This window comes from Eublepharis macularius, chromosome 12 (genome assembly GCF_028583425.1).
Source record: "Eublepharis macularius isolate TG4126 chromosome 12, MPM_Emac_v1.0, whole genome shotgun sequence".
In the NCBI taxonomy this organism is placed as follows: Eukaryota; Metazoa; Chordata; class Lepidosauria; order Squamata; family Eublepharidae; genus Eublepharis; species Eublepharis macularius.
In genome coordinates, this window is record NC_072801.1 from 79,595,319 (window position 1) to 79,614,908 (window position 19,590).

Below are 19,590 nucleotides of genomic sequence, written 5' to 3' on the forward strand. Positions count from 1 at the left end.
CAGAACGGGGTTTGGGTTAAAGATTAGTTATCCCACAAACAGCCCAGGAGGTTTCTGCAAATGGCACACAAGCCCAGCGAGATGGCCTTCTTCACTAAGGGCAATATTTAACTTTGACAGTGGGAGGTGCTGAGGGCGGCTCAGGCCTCGGCGGGGACCCCGTCCTCCACCCCAGTCCCCCCTTTTCCTCCAAGTCCAGACCGGCAGGGCCTGGTTCTAGTTCCTCAGGTATACGAGAAAGGCACTCTACATCAGCTCAGAAAACAGCTTTATTTTTAACAGACAGGAGTTGGGCATGGAGTGACCCTCATCTTCCGAGCTGCTCTTCCTCCCCGAGAATGCTCCTGTCAGGTCCGGGGCCTCCCCCCGTCCGGCAATCTCTCCCCCAGGAGTGCTAAGGTTTGCTCTGTGCCGCCATTCCACGTAGCTCCGTTTCCTGGAATCGGAAGAGGTTCCAGCCGTCTTCGATGGTGAGATCTTTGCCTCCATTCTTCCCAAGGAATCTTAAATTCTCTGGCTTCTCACTGGAGACATGCATTCGGAGCTGGGCGCACCCTTGCTGCCAAGCTGCCTGAGGGCGGAAGGCAGAAACAGCCCACAGAAAAGTCAGCCCCTCTCAGTGCCTTGTGGAGAGGCCCCGACAGCACTCCAGCTGGCCCCAGCAGTGGACAAAAGGGCTATTTGGCCTCCCCGCTGGGAGATCACCGAGGCTCCGTTTTGCAGTCCACTCCCAGCAAGGGTGTGGAAAGGATTTCCGTGTGGCTTCCCCTTGTGCTACTCTTCAGGTCATGTGCGAAGGAAAAATCCACAAGCGGGGAGCCAATTACCAGCTTCTTACTACTGAATGTTTGGCCACATGGTGCCCTCATGCCCCAAATACCAAAGCAGTAGGGGAAGAGTTGCAGGCAGCAGCTCCTGCCCCACAGCCAGTTAGTACCTATCATTTACTCCCCGTATGCTTTGCAGATGTTCCTTGCTCACATGCCACATTATTATTATTATCAGGGCTTTTTTTTCTGGGTAAAGAGGTGGTGGAACTCAGTGGGTTGCCAGCACAGGGGGCAACTCTTGGAGGGAGGTAGTGCCCCTGGTACCACATGCGTGTGTGCAAAGTGCGCGTATGCTCCCAGGACCACACAATGGCATCACTTTGGGTCAGCTGAGTTTTTAAAAGTTTAAATCGCTCTCAGCAAAAATGGTCACATGGCTGGTGGCCCCGCCCCCTGATCTCCTGGCAAAGGGGAGTTTAGATTGCCCTCCGCACTGCTCCAGCAGCACAGAGGGCAATCTAAGCTCCCCTCTGTCTGGAGATCAGGGGGCGGGGCCACCAGCCATGTGGCCTCTTTCAAGAGGTGCTGGAACTCCATTCCACCACGTTCCCTCTGAAAAAAAGCCCTGATTTTTATTATTTATTATACTTATACCCCGCCCTCCCTGCAAGTGGGCTCAGGGCAGGTCACAACAGAAGATAAAATATACAAGATAAAATCACAATCCCATGAGGAGTGGGAGCACCATGTGAACACATACACCAACTTAAGGTTGCCAGCTCCAGCTCAGGAAATCCCTGGAGATTTGGGGTATGGAGCCAGGAGAGGATGGGGTTTGGGGAGGGGCTTCAGTAGGATATAATGCCACAGAGCCTATGTCCAAAGCAGCCATTTTCTCCAGGGGAACTGATCTCTGCCACCTGGAAATCAATTGTAATTCTGGGAGATCTCCAGTCACCACCTGGAGCCTGGCAACCCGTGGCTTCTTCTCCGGAGTCAGCCTGTTCTTGGATCTGTCGAGGCCAGTCGTGTCTCCCCTGGCTGGCAATGTCTGGCAGGGCTGTCCCGGCCCTTACTAGGTGATCCTTTTACCAAGAACTTCTGTGTACAAAGCAAGCGTGGGCGAGCCTAACCGAGGCTTTCTTGCTAGTGGGGAAGGAGGTTTGTCTACCGACGAGGCACCTTTAGGAGGCACGGGGGCTTGCAAACTTCTCATACACAACCGCTTTGTGCTGTGAGGGCTGGTATAAGAGAACGCGCGCTGCAAAATTCCTTGGTCTGGGAATCCAAATTCTCCTACTAGAAGGTGGAGCCCTAAACAGGGATGGGCTGGCCTGGGGGTCTCAAGCTCCAGGGTTTGATTGGAAGTGCTTTAGACTGTGTCTTCAGTCTCAGGGTTGCCTCAGGACAGGAGGGACAGAAACCTCCACGCGAGAGCTCCGGATCAAGGGGGCAAGCTATTTTCTTGCTTGCCTCGAAAACTCTGGCTACAGGCACCGCCCTCCATGTCTGGCTATACCCCTGAACTGTTAGGCTCTGCCCTTGGGTCTCAGCCCCTCCCCCTGAGTCTCAGAGCTTCAGGGGACAGCCCTCAGCGTCCCCCCTGCCCGTGACTATGGGCAATGTGAGGGTGGAGCCCAATACTCCGGTTGTTGGATCACATAATATAGCTTGAGAAACGGGCTGCAAATGCCTTGACATTGCCCTCTCCATTCCTAGTAATTGGCAGGAAAATGAAACAAAAAACCCTACCTAGTCAGGCTGGTTTTTCCCTGCTTGGTCACATAGCACAGCAATGATTAAAACAGAAGCCCAGCAGCCTCATTAAAATAAAATTTTATTCTAGCAGAAGCTTGGGTGGGATCCAGTCCCCCCCCTTGCTCAGGCACAGGGAGTGCTGAGGTCCCACAAGGGGGCGCTAGTTCACAAAATAATCTGTTGGAATAAAATTGGGGGTATCTGCCAAGCCGACAGCCTGTGATTCAACAGGTGCATCCCTGAAGCCCTTGTGCCGTGAGGAGAACAGCTGGGATGCCCCCTTGGCCCTTCACCAGCTCTGCCTGCTTGTTAACTCTTCACCACAGAGAACAAAGGAGAGAGCTGACATGGGGAGGGCTTGTGCAGCGGAAGCCCTGAACACTCCCAAACACACCCGACTGCGATGCAGACTCACCTGTGCCGCTCTCTCCATGAGCATCTTCCCAATACGCCTCCCTGGAAAAGAGAACCAGAGAAGGGCTAGATCGATGGGCTAAGAACTCGGACTCCTGGGTTCTCTGAACAGGTGGAGAGTTGGGAGGGGGGAGGGATAAAGGAGAACATTGGGCAGCTCGGGCCCTGAGAAGACTGTGGGATGTATCTACCCAGCACTTTTTTATCCTGCCGTTCCTTTAGGGAGATCAGAGTGGCATACATTGTTTCACACACACACCCCATTTTATCCTCACAGCAACCCTGTGAGGTATGCCAAGAGAGTGTGTGACTGACTTAAGGTCACTCAGCAAGCTTCAGGACAGAGAGAAGAGTGAATTCAGGTCTCCCACATCATAATCTAGGAAAGAGTCCAGTAGCACCTTTAAGACTGAAATATCTGCTCCCACAAGCAAGACCCCCCTGTTCTTGTGGCCGCTGCCTGCCTAGTCCTGGGCTAGATAGCCCCCCCACCTGCCCCCCAGATGCCTGTGAGAGCTGGGCGCAAAGGAGACCAGGCCAGCGAGTGGGAACTGGGAGGAAGCCGTTTGCCACTGACAGAGAGAGAGTGGGGAGCCATTGATCACTGCGGGCTGAAGCACACAGAAGCCTCCAAAGCTCCCTCCCTGGGATCCGGTGCCTGTGCTCTGCTTGCACATTTGAAATACTCTAGCCAAGCTTCCGGGTCTCTCACCAGCTCCAAAGGGATCCGCCCAGGCACGCTCCTCCCAGAATGTCTTCCTGCTTGGGAATGGAGGAGGACTACACCTGAGAAGGTGGTGGCCGCCCACCGCGAGGAACTGGGAATAACGGATTGGGCCAAGCAGCAGAAGCAGCCGTAGAACAACAAGGAGAAGAGAAGGTGGGACGTTCTGGGTTCTTGGGGCTGCCGATAAGACCGGCACTCTTGGAGCAGGGCAGAAAAGCAGGACTCGCTGGGAACGGACGTACAGTGGCTGGACTCAGGGGTGTCCACCCCTTGCTGCCTTTTCTCTCTTATGTGCCTCCTTATCAGAGTGGGAAAAGAGAGGGGGCTGAGGGAGGCATGCTCTATGAGAGCTGCTGTAGCATCATGGTTAAGTGGTTTGGCTGTGAATCAGCACTCTACTGGTTTGAATCCCACTCCTGCCAGGAACTCAGTAGGTGGCCTTGGGGAAGCCTCTCAGCCCCAGCTCCCCAGCTGTATCGTGGAGATAATAATAGCACTAAATTGTTCACTGCTCTGGGTGAGGTGCTAATCTGTCTAGAAGAGCAGAATATAAGCACAGTTGTAATTTTATTATAATACCAGGGTTCACCGACCTTTTTGAGCCTGTGGGTGCATTTGGAGCTCTGACACAGTGTGGTGGACACAGCAACAAAATGGCTGCTGCAAGAGGCAGAACCAGCCACAAAATGGCTGCTACAACTTACCTTCAGTCACACAGTGAAGATCCTTGTGCTGTGGAAGCAGCTGCTGCCAAATCTGCACCGCCAACCAAATCTCCAATAGTCAATCAGAAGCCATGCTTGGCAAAAACCCCACCTAGCCACACCCACTTTCTAAAAAGACTTCGTGGGCTCCAGGAAAAGTGTCTGCGGGCACAATGGTGCCCATGGGCACCACGTTGGGGACCCCTGCTCTGTCCTATTTTTAGCCATTGTGGCCTGAAGGGCAGAAATAAATTCTAGAGCACAGTGAGCAAAGTTCAAGGGGATAAGCCCAACCCGTGCCCACGGCAGCCTGCTTGCCTTCCAGCCGTACCTCTGAATTCTGGCATGACATACAGGTTGTCCATGTAAAGGTTTCTTCCTCTCCAGGTGCTGTAGGTGTAGACGGACAGGACATATCCAATGAGAGTGTGACCTGCAGGGCAGAAAGGTATCAGCACACCCAGGGCAGGTGATGGAGGGAGAAGGGGGGCAAGGAGATGGCTGCTTGCTTACCCAATCCTGGAGCAGCACAACTCTGAGTAAGCGAGATGTGGGGTGGCTACAGTGCGAACAATATGGAGGGCAGACTTCAGAGGAAAGAATCGAGATCATTCGCAACAGGAGGCCGCACCAGCAGTTTACACAGGCTGGACAAAGTGGCTGCTCTTTCCTCGCCCAACCTGCCCCCTTGAGTCTTTCCCCAGAGGCATCCTGAGCGTATTGTTGCACCCCCCCTCCAAAAACTCATTCTGTTTTGCAGATGGAGGGTGATGTGGAGGGGAGTCAGCCCCCGCCCCCCGGCAAGCCAGTTCTCTTTTTAGTCCCAAGGCCCTTCACACCTGTAGGGTGGGATAAAATCCCGCTGCATGAAGGCTGAGTTCCAACTTCCTAGCTGCCCCCGGAGGAGCAGGATCCAGGTGCCCAGAAGCCCCTCATTACCTTCCTTGCTTCTTTGCTGGGGGGGGACCTCGGCCACAAAACACTCGAACCTGGGCTGCTTCCCAAATCCAGCATCCTTCAGCTCTGGGGAAGAAGGAGGAAGAGCAAAGGGGATCAGTCCAGACATGGCAAGCCGCGGCCCCCACATCCAATTGACAGGTGGAGGGGTGCCATGGAGGGGGGGGAGCACGTGGGGTCTGGGTTGCCAGATGTTTAGCCAGCCCCTGCTCCTGTGCCTTGAACGCAGGAGATCTCCGCGAATGACCTTGCTAGTTGTCCAAAACGTTCTACGTATCAATTGCCTGCAGTGCAGAAGTCCAAATATGGGACACTTGCCCCCCCCCAGTCCCTGCAAAAAGTTCACGGCGGCCCAAATGCGCACGCACGCGCACACACACACACACACACACACCCCGCGCCCCCAGAAGCAGCTCCCCCCTACCTTCCACGCTGGTTCTGATCTCGTTCAAGGGAACCCTGTAAATGACGGCGATCTCCTGCAAAGATCGGAGAGGCTCAAGGTGCGCATTTGCAGGTGCAAGAGCACCCACCCCCCTCCCCCATATACCTCCTCAGCATCAAAGGGCCCGCTGTAGTTGCCAGGGGGCTGGTTCTCAGGGCCACGAGTGTGAGTCTTACTCAAGGCCAGCCCTGCCCAAGAGGTTTTGGCACCCCTGGCCTCTTCCTTCTCGTCTACATCAACCGGGGCCCAATTCCTGCAGAGATCTCAGCCCCCATCCATTCTAGGAGAACATCCTCCCCAACTGGGCTTGTGATGGGGGGGGGGGCAGGCAGCCGCTTCTCCCCTCTGCAACCCCCTCTTCCTCGTCCTGTTGGTTCATTCCTCAGGGGCAACTGATGGGCCATGAATCCCGGGCTCCCGCACCGGACGAGCCTCCGTCCCACTCTCTTCTCCTGTTTCCTTCTGGCCCACCCGCCCCTCGCCTCTCACCTTAATTAAACGCATAATGTCCTGGAGATCTTTGGGAGCACAGGAGCGGACAACGCAAGCCATGGCGCCCACACTTCCTCCAGCTTCTCTGCCAGGGCTCTCTCCGACCTCCCTAAGGACAACAGGGTTGCATAAGCCACCCGGGTCACGTTCCTTCTCTCAACGACTTCTTATGGGGTGAGGCCAAGAGAGCTTAATAATCAAACAGGCGTGAAGGCGGGAGCAGCTCCTCTGGGCACCTCCGAGCTCGGGACCAAGGATGGGGCTGCCAAATCCAGCCTGGGAAATTTCCAGAGGTTGGGTGGGGGTGGGGGCGAGGGAGGATGGAGAGGGGAAGGGCCTTCCATGGGGTAGAGTCCACCTTCCAAAGTAGCCATTTTTTCCAAGGGAACTGATCTCTCACCCAGAAATCTCCAGGCCCTACCTGGAGGTTGGCAAAGCTATGAGACTGCACCATGGCTCTATAAAGGACATTATAGTACGGGCCATTTTATTGTCAATCCCGTTCTTAATCACCCCCAGTATGGGATTTGCCTTTTTCACTGCAGCTGCCCTCTGAGTGAGTATTTTAAGCTTTCCACTACAATCCCATTCCTGCTCTCTTTCGGCTTCCTGTCCTTTAGCCAGTCTGTAGCCTATAAGAAGCTGCAAAGTTTATAGAGGAGTCTTCATAGGGGACTTTGGCCGTTTCCACACGGCTTAACTCTGCCCGTAACGACCCGGTAGATTGCGCAAAAAACGCAGAAGATCGCGTTTTCTCGGGCGAGAAAATGCGATCTTTCGCGTTTTTTGTGCAATCTACTGGGTCATTACGGGCAGAGGTAAGCCGTGTGGAAACGGCCTTTGTCAAAAGCCTTTTGGAAGTCCAACTATGTAATGTCTTATATACTTCTTTTATTAATTTATTCATTTTTTAATCTACATCCAGTTTTATTGCATTATTGGTTGTATATATTTCACTGGCATTTTTAGCATTGTTTTCTGATGTTGTACACTACCTTGACTCTCATTGATAACTGTTAATGAAGTAAATAAGAACAACAAAAACCTTCTCAAAGAACTCCAAGAGGCTGCTCTTACGGACCCTGCCAGTGTGCCAACATGTATCTTCTCTGGTGCCAACTTGTTCCCTTACAGCAAAGAGCCAGTCCTGGCTTACGTTCATTTCATTGGCATAGGAGGAGCGTCAGAAGAGAGGCAAGGAGTCCCCATTGGGAAACAGCTGCCTCCATCGCAGGAGGATGCTTGGCTTGCAACCGGCTAACATTTCGTAAAGCCTTCCAATGTTTTATGACTGGACTCACTCCATAGCAGCCATTTTGTTGTGGCTCCCACTGCTGGTTCTCAACATTCCAAAGGAGGCCACGGGCTCAATTAAGTTGGGGACTCTCGTCCCCGAACTTCCTCTCTCAAAAACCTCAGTTTGACTCAGTTCTTCAGACACCCTTCCCAAAAACAGTAGTTCCAGCGTGGGTACGCGGCACGCGCCCTGCATTTTCCACAGTGAAAACAGACCAATTCAGTTTCTCTACCATCTCCCCAGCTTCCCTAAGAAATCCTTTTTGTTCTTTTGACATCTAGTGGCCCAACTGCCTCCCTGGCTGGTTTCCTGATCCTGATACATTCAAAAAACGCTGATTGTTTATCTTGACGTTTTTAGCAATGCCCGCCTCAAATTCTCTTTCCGCTTGCCTCGGATAACTTGTGCTTCTTTGTGCCAGACGCTGTGCCACTTTCTGTTAATTTGTTCAGGGGAAACTTCCACTTTTTAAAAGCAGCCTTTCTGCCTTTTATGGCATCTTTGACTTGGGTTGTTACCTACGTGGGCATCCGTTTAGACTTGGCTGTACCTTTCCTAACCTGGGGGACGCGTTCTGTTCTGGTCAGCTCCACGCCCAACTGCTCCAAGGTACAGACATCTGTACCAGCATGGTATGAATTGAGCCTACGTTTGCTCAAGAAATGTGACGGTAGGAAGTAGTCCCGATCCAAGTTGACCCCTTTCCCTCATTTTACAATATCAGATCTCCCACATCATATGGAGACTGACCTGGTCACTGGGAGGCGCTTCTGGCAGTCTGAGCAGCCGGCAGTCACTGGGACCCGCACAGTCTAACACGGCCAGAGGTGCCAAGGAAGAGGCTGCACCAGTTATCAGGCAGACAGGTATCAAGTCAATGAAAACCCATTTGCACCAGGTCTTAGTCCCATAACTTGTTCAATGTTTGCTAGCAAAATATCCTTTCGCGCCTTCACGAAAGCTTCAATCGGAGAGTTCCAAGAGTGTTCCTGGGAGGTGTACCCTTCTGGCTCCCTCCCTCTTCTGCCCCCCCCCACGCTCTTCCTTCCCTCTTGGCCACAGTCACTTTCTCCCCGCCCCACTGGTGCAACCGAGCAGAGAGCAGGCAGCAGCCCTTAGAGAGGGTCAGAGTCCTTTGAGTAGAAGAGAGAAGGTGCGCTGGAGCCATGAGCTACATCATCCGCCCCTGGGCCCTGACCGACCTCAAGGCCATCATGCGGCTTATTAGGGTGAGAAACAGTCGGAGGGGGAGTAGAACCCCAGAACACTGGCGGGAGAGAGGGAGAGACCGCTGACAGACATGGTGCTTTTTCGTCTGGGCGAGTGGGTACATGGGAGCTGGGGAGTGTAATGGTGGTGCATTGGGCTAGGAAACCCAACTTCAAGTATCCATTCTGCCATAAAGCAAGCCTGGCGTGCCTCACACAGCTATTGTGGGAATAAAATAAGAGAACGATGTCAGCCACCCTGGAGGGGCACACTCCTTGGAGGAAGGGCAGATTGCTGTTTATTTGAGGGGGAGAATGCTACATTTCAGGGTCTTTTTGATTCTCTGAAAGGCCACCGGAGATTAGCATGTTTAGTTAGGAAAGTCTTTTTTAGTCAACTGCGCACCAATCCTGTGTTGCCCTAACTAGCTTTAAGGGTACTCAGATAAGATTCGAACTCTGCCCCCAGGACGCACAAGGGGCTGGTGACCATGGCGCTGATGAGGGACTCTTGGGCAACTATTCCCCCAGAGAAGCTGGGGGAATTCCCAGGATGCCGAAGCACAGTGCCAACGGATCCCTTCTCAATCTGTTTCAGGAATCTGCTTCTTTTCACAAAGCCTTGGACCAGGTGAAAACCACCCCGGAAAGTAAGGCAGGGGCTCTTTTATGCCCTCACCGTTTCTCGGTCAGATCGATGCTGTTTTAAAGCTTGTCGGGGCCTCCTAGGGCGCTGAGCCTCTCCTTCCCCTAGAAAGGCCGGCCATCTGGATCCTGCCCACCCCCACTGGCCCATCCGCCTCCCTCCAAGAGACCCCCCACCCCCACCCCGACTCCTCGCCTGGCCGCTGTCTTTCCCATCCCAGATTGTTTTTCCTGAAATTGGAAGTTGGGACCAAGCAGAGGGGCTGCCAAGCGGCTGCCTTTCCTCTTCTCTAAAGATTTGAAACCAAGAAGGCATGTGGCCCGGCTGCAGACCTCTAGCCCGTCCCCAGTGCTGGCGACTCACTGGGACTCTTGCAAAGGATGCGGGATGAGGTGACCCAGCAAGGCCCTGGCTGGTTTCTTAAGCAGCCCTGAATCAGACTGCAGCCCTGGCTGCAATCCCAAGAGACAGGCCCGCTACTGAGGGGGAGCCCAGCACGAGTTTCAGAGCTATCCCGCCTCAACCCATTGCACTCTCCTGGGACAGAATTTGCCCCTTATTCCCATTGCCATTTGTCTGACACTCCAAAATGCCCATCCTGTTTGGAACTGGCCAGCCAAAATGGCCAACTTGAAGCAGTGATATACCTCCCACTTTCATAGATCCAGAGGAGTGAGTCATGGTAGTCCATAGTTGCAAAATAGTAAAGAGCCCAGTAGCACCTTTAACGCATCTGACGAAGAGCGCTGTGGTTCTCGAAAGCTTACACTACAAATAAGTTGGTTAAAGGTGCTACGGGGATTCTTTACTATTCTCCCCCTTTCGTGATTTTGATGTCTTTATATTATGTTTCTTCGGTTTTCTTCCTAGTGCTGAGAGATGATGGCTTTGGGAAAGAGGCCACCTTTGGGTGCCTGGTGGCCGAGGCACCCCCAGAGCAGACAAGCAAAGAGGGTAAGAGAGGAAGAGAGCAAAGGTTCAGGGGCCTTGGGGGCCAAATCCAGGGAAGTGGGAAGTCCTCTCAGCTGGCTCTCCCCCAGCCACCCTGCTTGCCTTCCATACCCAGCGCTGCCAAGATTTCTGAGATATTTGAAATGCTGCAGCTTGAGAGTGAAATAAATTATGCATTGCAAGCAAACACATGCCTGTTTGCAGAAGCTTATATCGCATCATGTATCACTATTATTAGTTCAGCAAATATACTAATTGCAAAATTGAACGTGGACAATTTGGACTCCGAAGAGAGGGCTGGGAGATTGGTACCCAGTCAGTATCTCCAGCGTGGCGGTGGGTTTGGCCCTGATTCCCCTTCCTCTCCCTCTCCAGGTGACACAATTGTTGGTTACCAGTTCCATTATTTAACCTATTGTACGTGGGATGGCCATATTCTCTTTGGCGAAGATCTCTACGTGCGACCAGATTTCAGAGGTAATGAGGATGCTGAAGTGTCTCTAAGCATGTCCAGAGTGCTTTTCTCACACTGCTGCACTCCTGGCGATTAGTGGAGGGTGATCAGGGGGCTTTGCCTTCTGGACTTGCTGTGCTGCCAGCTGGGCCTGGCCAAGCCCCAGTGCCTGCACAAGAGGAGGCGACCCTTGCTCAGCATAAACAAGTCCCTTGAACTGGTCCTGGATTCAGTTCTTGCCCAGGTTCAGGCAAGACTTTCAGATCAGCCCAAGAGGCTTCCTTACAGGCTTCAGTGTCTCTGGCTTGAGAAATGAACACACACACCGCGGCTGTTGCCTCTGGCATCCAGGGAGTATGAACCCCAGGTCCTGTTCTAGTAATACCTGCATGGCCATCGGAGGTGCTGTCTCCTGACCTCCCTTCCCCAAAGGCACTGGAGGCCACCTCTGACCAAAGTGTACCTTTTCTCGTTGTCCTGAACAGGCAAAGGCATCGGCTCCAGTTTGCTGGCCAAAGCTGCCAAGGTGAGGAGGGGACGGGACCCCGCCCGGCAGAACACGCCGACCATCCCCCAGGGCCCTGTTGAGTCCCCCAGGGCCACCACTCGCATTACCCCTCTCTCTCCCGCCGTCTCTTCCTTAGATTGCCCTGGCAAAGGGCTGCTCCCAGCTCCGGTTCATTTCAGCCAACTGGAACCAGCCAGCAACGGATTTCTACACCAGGCTGGGAGCTGTGAATGTCACAAGTCGAGACAAGTGGAACCTCTGCTGCATTGACAAGGAGGACCTTCAGAAACTGGTTGAACAAGCGAGAAAATAGCCGCCTCCCCTTATTGCTGTGCCCACTCACCCTCTGTGCCCAGGGGCCCCAGGACTTCCCTCTTGCAAGCCCTGGCTGTGGTCCCTCCCAGTTATCCCTGAAATACCAGCTCCCAGTTCCACTGGATCCTGGCACCTCCGAGATTCCAAGAGGTTGCTCCACCAACTACAGGCTGGAATTCACCCCAGAGAAGCCTAACACACTCCCTGACCCCTAATTAATTCCACCCCATGAAAGAGACCCTCGTGTCCTGGTGTTGAGACCCTCTGCCCACAATTCTCTAAAATGTAGGGCTGTGGGGGTCTATTTGAAAATTTCCTTTGACATGCTGATTTCACGGTGGGGCCCTCCATCTCAGTCAGGAAAGATAAAAAATAAATAAATGGTATCCAAATCCGTCATCTTTTCCAAACCCTTAATCTTTGAATAGAGATGATTGTATATTACATTTTCAGCCAGAAAATGACTCTTAAAGTAGCACAGGGCAACTGAACACCAATTCAGACCACAAAGGCTAAATAAAAAGGTGCGTGGAAAGGAGATTTTCCAGCCAAGCCAGAAAAGCGGCTGGCTATGTTGATGGCCTATGGAACAGGAGGTGGTGGGGAGGGGTCTTCACATTTCTCCTTTACAGAAAGCAATAAAGGCTTACGGGTGTCCATGTCTCAGCAGCAGAGCATCTGCTTGGCACACAGAGAGCCAGATCCAATCTCTGGCAGCAAAAGGAGCCAGCGGTGATGGAAAAGACCTTCGCTGCTGGAGTCGCTAAAACAAAACTGTAGTGCTACCTTAAAAACGAACATCATTTATTTCAATATGAGCTTCCATGGGTCCTGGTCCACTTAAGCAGATGTGGTGGAAAATCATACAGGTGAATTATTTTCATGGGGCAGATAGAGGAGAGGAATCAAGAGTTGGTGTGAATTACACTGTGAGCCTTTCAGGTCTAAACTCCCAATGTGAGGGAGGGAAGGGAGGAGCTGATGTAAGCGACGCATTCTGGATGGCGAAGAGCAAAATCCGTCTCCAACAGCACCTTAATGACCAACTAGATTTCCAAGGTATGAACTTTTGAGCGTCAAAACTCCCATCTCAAAGGAGGTCAGAGGTTCAAACAGATAAGCAAATGGTTTAAGTGAAAATGAACTAATGTTGGGGGAAAGTTATAATCTGATAAAAGGCGTTAAGAACAGCCAGGTATAATTTCCAAAAAGAGAGTCCTGTGGAGCTATTGAAGACTGAAGTGAAAGCCAAGTTTCTGTTTAAGCCAGGATGACCCATGAAAGCTCATTCTGAAATAACTGCTGTTGTTAGTCTTTAACTGGAGACCCAGTTTGGTGTTGTGGTTAACAGCACAGGCCTCTAATCTGGAGAGCCGGGTTTGATTCCCCTCTCCTCCACTAGAAGCCAGCTGGGTGACCTTGGGTCAGTCACAGCTCTCTCAGAGCTCTCTCAGCCCCAACCACCTCACAGGGTGTTTTGTTGTGGGGATAACAACAACATACTTTGTAAACTGCCTCTGAGTGGGTGTTAAGTCATCCTGAAGGGCGGTATATAAATTGAGTGTTATTATTATTAAGGTGAGCCGCTGCTAGGAAACAAGACGGGCCTTGAGAGCAGCAGCCGAAACCTTCCCCTCAGCCCAGATCGAGAGCAAAGCAACGGTTTCCCTTTCCTCATGCGTTCCCACAGGCCTGCCTTTCTCTTTCTCTTTTGATGGCATGTTGAAAAGAAACCGAGCCCACGGTGCGGACAGATCCTGGAGATGGCACCCAGGCATGGTGCTCAGGTGTGCTCTTAGAAGGAATGTTCCAAGAGGCTGCTTGTGCCCCCCAGTGTTCTGGTTGCTGGTTAGTTTAGCGCATCCTGCGTGGTCTGTCGCTGTTTCAATACATCACTAGCATGCAAATAAAAAACGCCAAAACAGAATGGCAACGTGGAAGGAACAATGAGACGTGGCTTCACAGAAGTGTGAAAAAACAAAATCACACTGTTTCGGGGGCGGGGGGAGGAAAACAGGTTTTGGAAAGAGCAGAGTTAAAAAAGGAGAAAAGCCAGGACAGCGAGGGGCTGTGCAACAAAACTGTGAGGGAACGATCAAAAACCTGGTAACGAAGGGAACCGAAACAGTAAGGTGGTCTGGAAGACGCCCTTGATAGATCCAGGATCTGGCACGGGTCAAGGCTGCTCAGTGTGCCCCCAATAGCCTCCGCAAGTGTCAGGAGGTGGCGCAGCGGCCGTGGGAGAAATCTTGTTGCGCTACAAAAAGGTACAGCTTCCAGTGGCAGGCAGAGAGCTGGTGGCCAGCCGAGCCCCCCCCCCCACACACACACCCCCGTGGCTGCAGGATTCAGAACCTGCCCAGGGCCAGAAGGGACACCGAAAGACCTCCCGAGTCTTTGTGTTGTCTTGTGTTGCATTTTAATAATAGAGAAGCAGGACAGAAATTCCCTCAAGTAAGTAAACAAATAAAACAAAAGGATTTAATGCGTTTCTTTCTGCTTTTAGGGGACTTGAACAATCTGACACTCTCGCATCAAATAAAAGCAAATGTGTTTGCAGTACTGTCTCACAATATTGTCATATGAAACAAAATCATGAATCATTCAGATCGGCTCGTCTTTTCTGCAACGCAGGCGTGCTTGCACTGAACAAAGCGCTGAGCACCACTTTCTCTACGGTCTGACACCGAAACCAAGCTGGGCTAGATGGAAGTGGTGCTGGTTGGGAAGACTGAGGCCTTGAGAGTCCAAGCCCTTCCCAGTTCTGACGGGTCCCGGTTGAGCCTGGGGGTTATACTGGATCCAGCACTGCTGCTAGGGAGGCAGGTAAACGCCGCTGCAGAAGAGGCCTTCTCCCAAAGCTCAGCAGATCTGGTCATAGTAACATCGATGCTAGACGACTGCAGTGTGTGCCATAGAGGTCTCCTCTCAAGGTCAGCTTAGGGACGGGTTGCCACAGAATGCCCCAGCCCCATTATCACCAGGCGCTAGACGAAGCATGCATAGCAGCCCCCTTCTGCAGCCCCTCCCTCACAGGCTCATTCAAGGGGCTGGCCATCATGCACAACGCCCTTTATGGCTTTGGCCTCTGATGTCCATGGGAGCGAGCGCCTCTCTAAGCTCCGCCATGGCAGCTGCGCTCATCTGAGCAGGGCCTTCTGCAGGGGCCACCCTGCACATGGGCAAAACCAATAAAAGTCCACACAAGCACCTTCTGGAACGGCCTGGCGGAGGAGGTTGGGAGGAAGGCTCCCGCTGGCCTCCTTTTCTGCAAACTGGGCAAAACTGAAATATTCAGGTGGGCTTCCTCACACAGGTAGGAGGGCTGAACCGTAAGTAAATGGTTCAGGAAAAGGGACAGCGGACATTGCGACCACGTACTGTACGTTGCTCCTGCCAGGTAGCTTTAGCATCCTTTAACGCGTCGTGTTCAATTGCTTACGCGTTGATTCAGCTCTGTACGGGGTTTCGGCTTGTTTCCGAATTTCCACCCCCGCCCCGCCCCGCTGCATTGTTCACCGACCGCCCCAGCCGTCGAGCGCACTGACTGCCGCTGCGCGATCCGCCTGGAGCCTGAGCGAGACAGGCGGACTAGAAAGGTCGCGAATCAAAGCAATCCATCAACGCCGGCAGCGCATCGCGCCCCGGGCCGCCCGGAAGCGGCGCCCGAGCAACCGGGCCTCTTCCCTGCCCGCGGACGAGCCGCTCCAGGCGCGCCCCGCTTCCCACGTTGCGCCCGCTCCGGCGGGTCCAAGGTCCGGCCTTTGGCGCTGGCCCGGCAGCCCGTCCGGGGCATCCTGGGCGCTGTAGTCCTGCGAGGCCGGGCGCCGTCGCCATGGCCCAGGCGGCGATCCGGCCGTGCCGCGCCGAGGACTGCCGGCAGGTCGTGCGCCTGATCCGGGTAGGCAGCGGCTGCCGGGCTTCCCGGGCCGCCCGGCGGGGAGGCTCGTGGCGGAAACGGCGCGGGGGCCGGACCGGGCTGGGGCGGCGAGAACGGCGGGCGAGCGGGCGGGGCTTGGAAAGGCTCGCGGAGGAGACCTCGGCGGCGCTTCGCCGGAGAAGCGTGGCCGCCGGCCGGCCGGGGCGCCTGTCTGCGCTCGGGGCGCGTCTCCGGCCCTGCGCTCCTGCCAAGCGGCAGCCCAGGATCCGCGGAGGAAGAGCCCTGCTGGAGCCACGCAGCTCCTCCGGAGGCCTCCTGGCGCCGCCTCGGCACCGAGACCGGGAGGTTCCCTCGGTCGCCCTGGCAAGGGGCCGTCGGTGGCATTCCCTCCGGGGACCCGCCTGGTGCTCTCCATAGGGCACGGGCCCCACGGTGGCTACTGGCCAGGGGGACTTCAGGGAACTCTCCACCGTTCGATCCTCATAACAACCCTGCCAGGTAGGTCAGGCGGAGGGAAAGTGCCTGGCCCGAGGTCTCCCCGCCTTGGGAGTTTGTGGCAGGGGAGGATCTGATCCCACACTTCCCTGGCCCCACAGGATGGGTCTGCCCCCCCCCCCATGTCGGCCATTTATTCATTTGTAGGTTGCCTTCCTGGCTGAGACTCAGGGCACAGGGCCTGAGTGGTTGGGCTTGGAGTCAGCACTCCGCTGGTTCGACTCCCCCTCCTGCCCTGAGCTCAGCAGGTGGCCTTGGGTCAGCCACTCCTCTCAGCCCACTCCCCTGCTGTAATGTGGGGATCATAATAAGACTGGCTTGCTCACCTCTGCGTGGGGCACTCATCTGTCTAGAAGAGTGGCATATCAGCGCAGTTGCTGTTGTTATGCCGAATAAGTCAAATGCAGTCAAGAGGGTGGGGCACCAGCCCCAGGGAGAAGGTGGCTTCTCACACAAGAGTTTCTTTGAAAGTAAGTTCTGGAGTGCAGCGAGGAATTCCCCTATAAATTTGGGGCCTGGAGGAAAACGGGGGAGGACTTTTGAGGTTTGGCTATTTTGTACCCAAATGTTGCTGATGGTGTCTTCATCTTTCCCCAGGAACTGGCCGAGTTTGAGAACCTGTCTGACCAGGTAAAAATCAGTGATCAAGGTGAGACCAAACTCCTGGTGAGGATTTTGGAAAAGATCTTTTCCCACCTGCTCACAAAGATTTGCCATCTTATTTGGAGGATGGAGGCGAAATACCATTTTTGGAGAGCGGCATCCACATTATTTAAAAGTGATTAATGTCAGACTCGATGCCAAGCTCCGGTTCTGTCCTCCAGATAAGTTACGAGAAGCAGCCTCAGTTCTTGGTGTGCACTTCTCTGCTCCCGCCTGAGCCTCCTATTTGACCTGGTGTAGAATTCACAGTGAGTGGACTGGAATGCTGCACGGAAATAGGTGGATTACGAGGTGGGTGGAGAAATAGGGCAGGAGAGCCCAAATTCTGCACCACCAGGAGGGAAGCACCCCGGCTAATCCTCTGGGCAGCGGAACTGCCACTCAGAAAACCCCAATGTGGTTTGGCTGCAAGGGTCGGGGGGAGACAGGGCAGAGCAGCTTGGCCGTCTTTTGTCTATCTGCCCATCTAGTATTGCCCATACAGCCATTGCCTTAAACAGAAAAATAGTAGAGTCCAGTAGCACCTTTAAGGCTAAGCAACTTTATTGCAGCATAAGCTTTTGAGAACCACAGCTCTCTTCGTGCATCTGACGAAGAGAGCTGTGGTTCTCAAAAGCTTATGCTACAATAAAGTTGGTTAGTCTTAAAGATGCTACTGGACTCTTTACTATTTTGCTACTGGATCTTAAGCAGAAAGGCTGTCTTTCATGGTATCTCTCAGTCAGTCTTTCCCAGCATGCTTTTGCTTCCCCCTTTCTCGCCACCCCTTGGACACCCCCTCTTCATTTCTCATGCCTCTTTCTCTTCCTCCCGCTCCCCCACCCATACAGAGTTTTGTGAAGACGGGTTTGGCAAGGACCCCTTCTATAAATGCTTGGTGGCCGAGGTACCCCCAGAGTGCTGCAGTCAAGATGGTAAGCGATAGTCACATTCCTGCCCCATCTGCCCCGTGGGGAAGAAGGCCTCCTGGCTTCCCCAGCAGACCCCAGCCAGTATGGCCTGAGCCGAATGAGCAGCTTCCGCCAGGAACATGGCCAAGAATCCCTTCTGCTGTTACGAAGGAAGCCAGACTGCCCCTCTCGGGCTGTCCCGTAAATATGTTTATGCTCTGCTTTGCTTGCAGGCCCACTAACCAAGGCCTCCAAGGTGGGGTCCATGAGAGTTGGGTCCCAGAGTAGAGGCTGGAGGTCCAGGGGTCCATTGGCTGGCCAAGGCCCACCACCGCTGAGGGCCCTACCCAAAAACTTGAAGACCGTCTGTGTTTCCTACAGGTCACACAATCGTTGGCTATGGCCTTTATTTCTTCACTTACAGTACATGGAAAGGGAGGAACGTTTACATGGAAGATCTCTACGTTATGCCAGAATTTCGGGGTATGGCATTCAGACAGGGGAAGGAAGGGCCAGGTGGGATTGGCAGGAACTGTCGCTGAGGACATCTGCCAGGGTGGGCCTTCAGAAGTCCGGGATAGGGAGGGAGGGAGTCAAAGAGAAGGCAGGCCAAGTTCTGTGGACGGGGAGGGGCATTTCTTGCCCTTTCTGCCTGCGAAGGTGCACTGCTAAGCTGAGCTCTCCGTTTTTTTAATCTTGCCACAGGAAAAGGAATCGGGAAGAAGCTCATGAGCGCAATTGCTCAGGTAACCACTTTTTCCTTCTCTTCCCCTGGTCTGTAGTTTCCAGGGGTGGGGCGCAGACCACATGTAATTGGTTAGTAACTGCTCAGCCTTCAGGGAACTTTACTAGTGGGAATGGAGATGACTGGAAGAAGAGCAGCTGTCTGTCTGGAGAGCAGGGCGGGCAACCCCCAGACCTTGCCCTGGCTGCGTCCTCTTCTGCCTCCTCTCTTGAGTCCTGGCTGCCGGTCTCCTTCCCAGTCCGTTTCCTTGGCGTTTTTGCCCCTCACACCCCTTTCCTCACCCGCTTCCTTCCCCGCAATTCCTGCCTCTGCTCCCCACCTAACCCCTGGGGCCTCTTGCCCTTCAGATCGGCTTGGAGCAGGGCTGCACCCAGATGCGGTTTGCAGCGCTGGATTGGAACCGCTCGGCCATCGCCTTCTACCTCCGCCAAGGGGCCGTGGACCTGACAGCCACGGAGGGCTGGCACTGCTTCCGCTTTGAGGCAGACGCCATGCAAGGGCTGGTGGTGGGGGAGCCAGGATCACACCAAGGCTCCACACCCGTTTGAAGGATGGAGGTGCCGTGATCTGTGACGTGCCCCTTCCCCAGCTCTCCTCTGGAAGAACCCAGAGGGAGTTGGGGGGGGGGTCAGGGGCGTGGCCTGGTGTCCTGTTGGAGCCCCCGTTTCAGCAAGGCCGTGTGAACTAGCTGTTCGATAGAAATTAAAGCACAGATGAAGAACAGCCAAGTGTGGAATGCTCCCTCAATTATAATAGCAACAATAATAATCCTGTTCTCATTATCCTCTCAACACTAGCACTGATCTGGGAGGGCAGACCTAGGGAATGCTTTCGTCACACATCATAAAAATAATTCACAGAATTGACACGCACAAGTGGTGGGGGGCAGCAGTTCCCTTTGGTTGGTTGGTTTTTTTAAGGTAGGGATACTTCATGAAGTATAGGCAAAACAAAGGCTACTGGCCACAACAGCTAAATGGAACCTCCATGGCCAGAGGCAGTCTACCTCTGAATACCAGCTGCTGAGGGATAAAGAACAGCAGGAGGGTTCTGAGTTTTGTGGCGAAGGTGTTTGGCTTGTCAGAAGCAGAATTTCTAAGCTGCCCTTGGCTGCTTTCGCAGGCATTGGATAAGGCACTTCCGGTGCACTTCAGTGGTTGGTTGCTGTTCATTTCCTGCTGCACAAGGGGAAACCTGGTTGCGTATGATCACTAAAGTGCATTGACAGGGCATTATCCAACATGAGTGACGGTGGATCTCTCTGGGTCTGA

General features: G+C 53.7%; 3 protein-coding genes across 5 annotated transcripts; 2 read left to right on the forward strand and 1 right to left on the reverse strand.

The window, feature by feature from the left end:
• Positions 1-251: 251 nt before the first annotated feature.
• On the reverse strand, positions 252-16,405 carry LOC129340426 (thialysine N-epsilon-acetyltransferase-like). 3 transcript variants are annotated; one of them, XM_054995223.1, is made up of 7 exons: positions 16,348-16,405; positions 6,265-6,376; positions 5,755-5,809; positions 5,313-5,396; positions 4,705-4,806; positions 2,944-2,984; positions 252-571 (listed from the first exon to the last, which is right to left on the reverse strand). In XM_054995223.1, the coding sequence occupies exons 2-7, from the start codon at positions 6,325-6,327 to the stop codon at positions 395-397; spliced, it is 522 nt and encodes a 173-aa protein (XP_054851198.1). In that variant the 5' UTR covers positions 6,328-6,376; positions 16,348-16,405; the 3' UTR covers positions 252-394. The 3 variants fall into 3 exon arrangements, with proteins under 3 accessions (XP_054851198.1, XP_054851197.1, XP_054851196.1); XM_054995222.1 differs by lacking the exon at positions 16,348-16,405 and adding an exon at positions 8,315-8,447; XM_054995221.1 differs by lacking the exon at positions 16,348-16,405 and having other exon boundaries at positions 6,265-6,428.
• LOC129340428 (thialysine N-epsilon-acetyltransferase-like) lies at positions 8,677-12,043 on the forward strand. Its single transcript, XM_054995224.1, has 6 exons — positions 8,677-8,793; positions 9,371-9,422; positions 10,289-10,372; positions 10,745-10,846; positions 11,309-11,349; positions 11,468-12,043. Exons 1-6 carry the CDS (start codon positions 8,731-8,733, stop codon positions 11,642-11,644), a joined length of 519 nt encoding a protein of 172 aa, XP_054851199.1. The 5' UTR covers positions 8,677-8,730; the 3' UTR covers positions 11,645-12,043.
• LOC129340424 (thialysine N-epsilon-acetyltransferase-like) lies at positions 15,270-19,042 on the forward strand. Its single transcript, XM_054995217.1, has 6 exons — positions 15,270-15,547; positions 16,619-16,670; positions 17,515-17,598; positions 17,956-18,057; positions 18,280-18,320; positions 18,667-19,042. Exons 1-6 carry the CDS (start codon positions 15,482-15,484, stop codon positions 18,865-18,867), a joined length of 546 nt encoding a protein of 181 aa, XP_054851192.1. The 5' UTR covers positions 15,270-15,481; the 3' UTR covers positions 18,868-19,042.
• The last annotated feature ends 548 nt before the right edge of the window (positions 19,043-19,590 follow it).

Excerpts from the sequence above, each read along its gene's own strand:
- LOC129340426 (XM_054995223.1), bottom strand. The coding sequence starts at position 6,327 with ATGGCTTGCGTTGTCCGCTCCTGTGCTCCCAAAGATCTCCAGGACATT. Across the intron at positions 5,810-6,264 it reads ACATTATGCGTTTAATTAAG|GAGATCGCCGTCATTTACAG; the intron begins GTGAGAGGCGAG and ends CGATCTTTGCAG. Across the intron at positions 4,807-5,312 it reads CCAGCAAAGAAGCAAGGAAG|GTCACACTCTCATTGGATAT; the intron begins GTAATGAGGGGC and ends TCTGCCCTGCAG.
- LOC129340428 (XM_054995224.1), top strand. The coding sequence starts at position 8,731 with ATGAGCTACATCATCCGCCCCTGGGCCCTGACCGACCTCAAGGCCATC. Across the intron at positions 10,847-11,308 it reads CGTGCGACCAGATTTCAGAG|GCAAAGGCATCGGCTCCAGT; the intron begins GTAATGAGGATG and ends TGTCCTGAACAG. Across the intron at positions 11,350-11,467 it reads TGCTGGCCAAAGCTGCCAAG|ATTGCCCTGGCAAAGGGCTG; the intron begins GTGAGGAGGGGA and ends TCTCTTCCTTAG.
- LOC129340424 (XM_054995217.1), top strand. The coding sequence starts at position 15,482 with ATGGCCCAGGCGGCGATCCGGCCGTGCCGCGCCGAGGACTGCCGGCAG. Across the intron at positions 15,548-16,618 it reads AGGTCGTGCGCCTGATCCGG|GAACTGGCCGAGTTTGAGAA; the intron begins GTAGGCAGCGGC and ends ATCTTTCCCCAG. Across the intron at positions 18,058-18,279 it reads CGTTATGCCAGAATTTCGGG|GAAAAGGAATCGGGAAGAAG; the intron begins GTATGGCATTCA and ends ATCTTGCCACAG.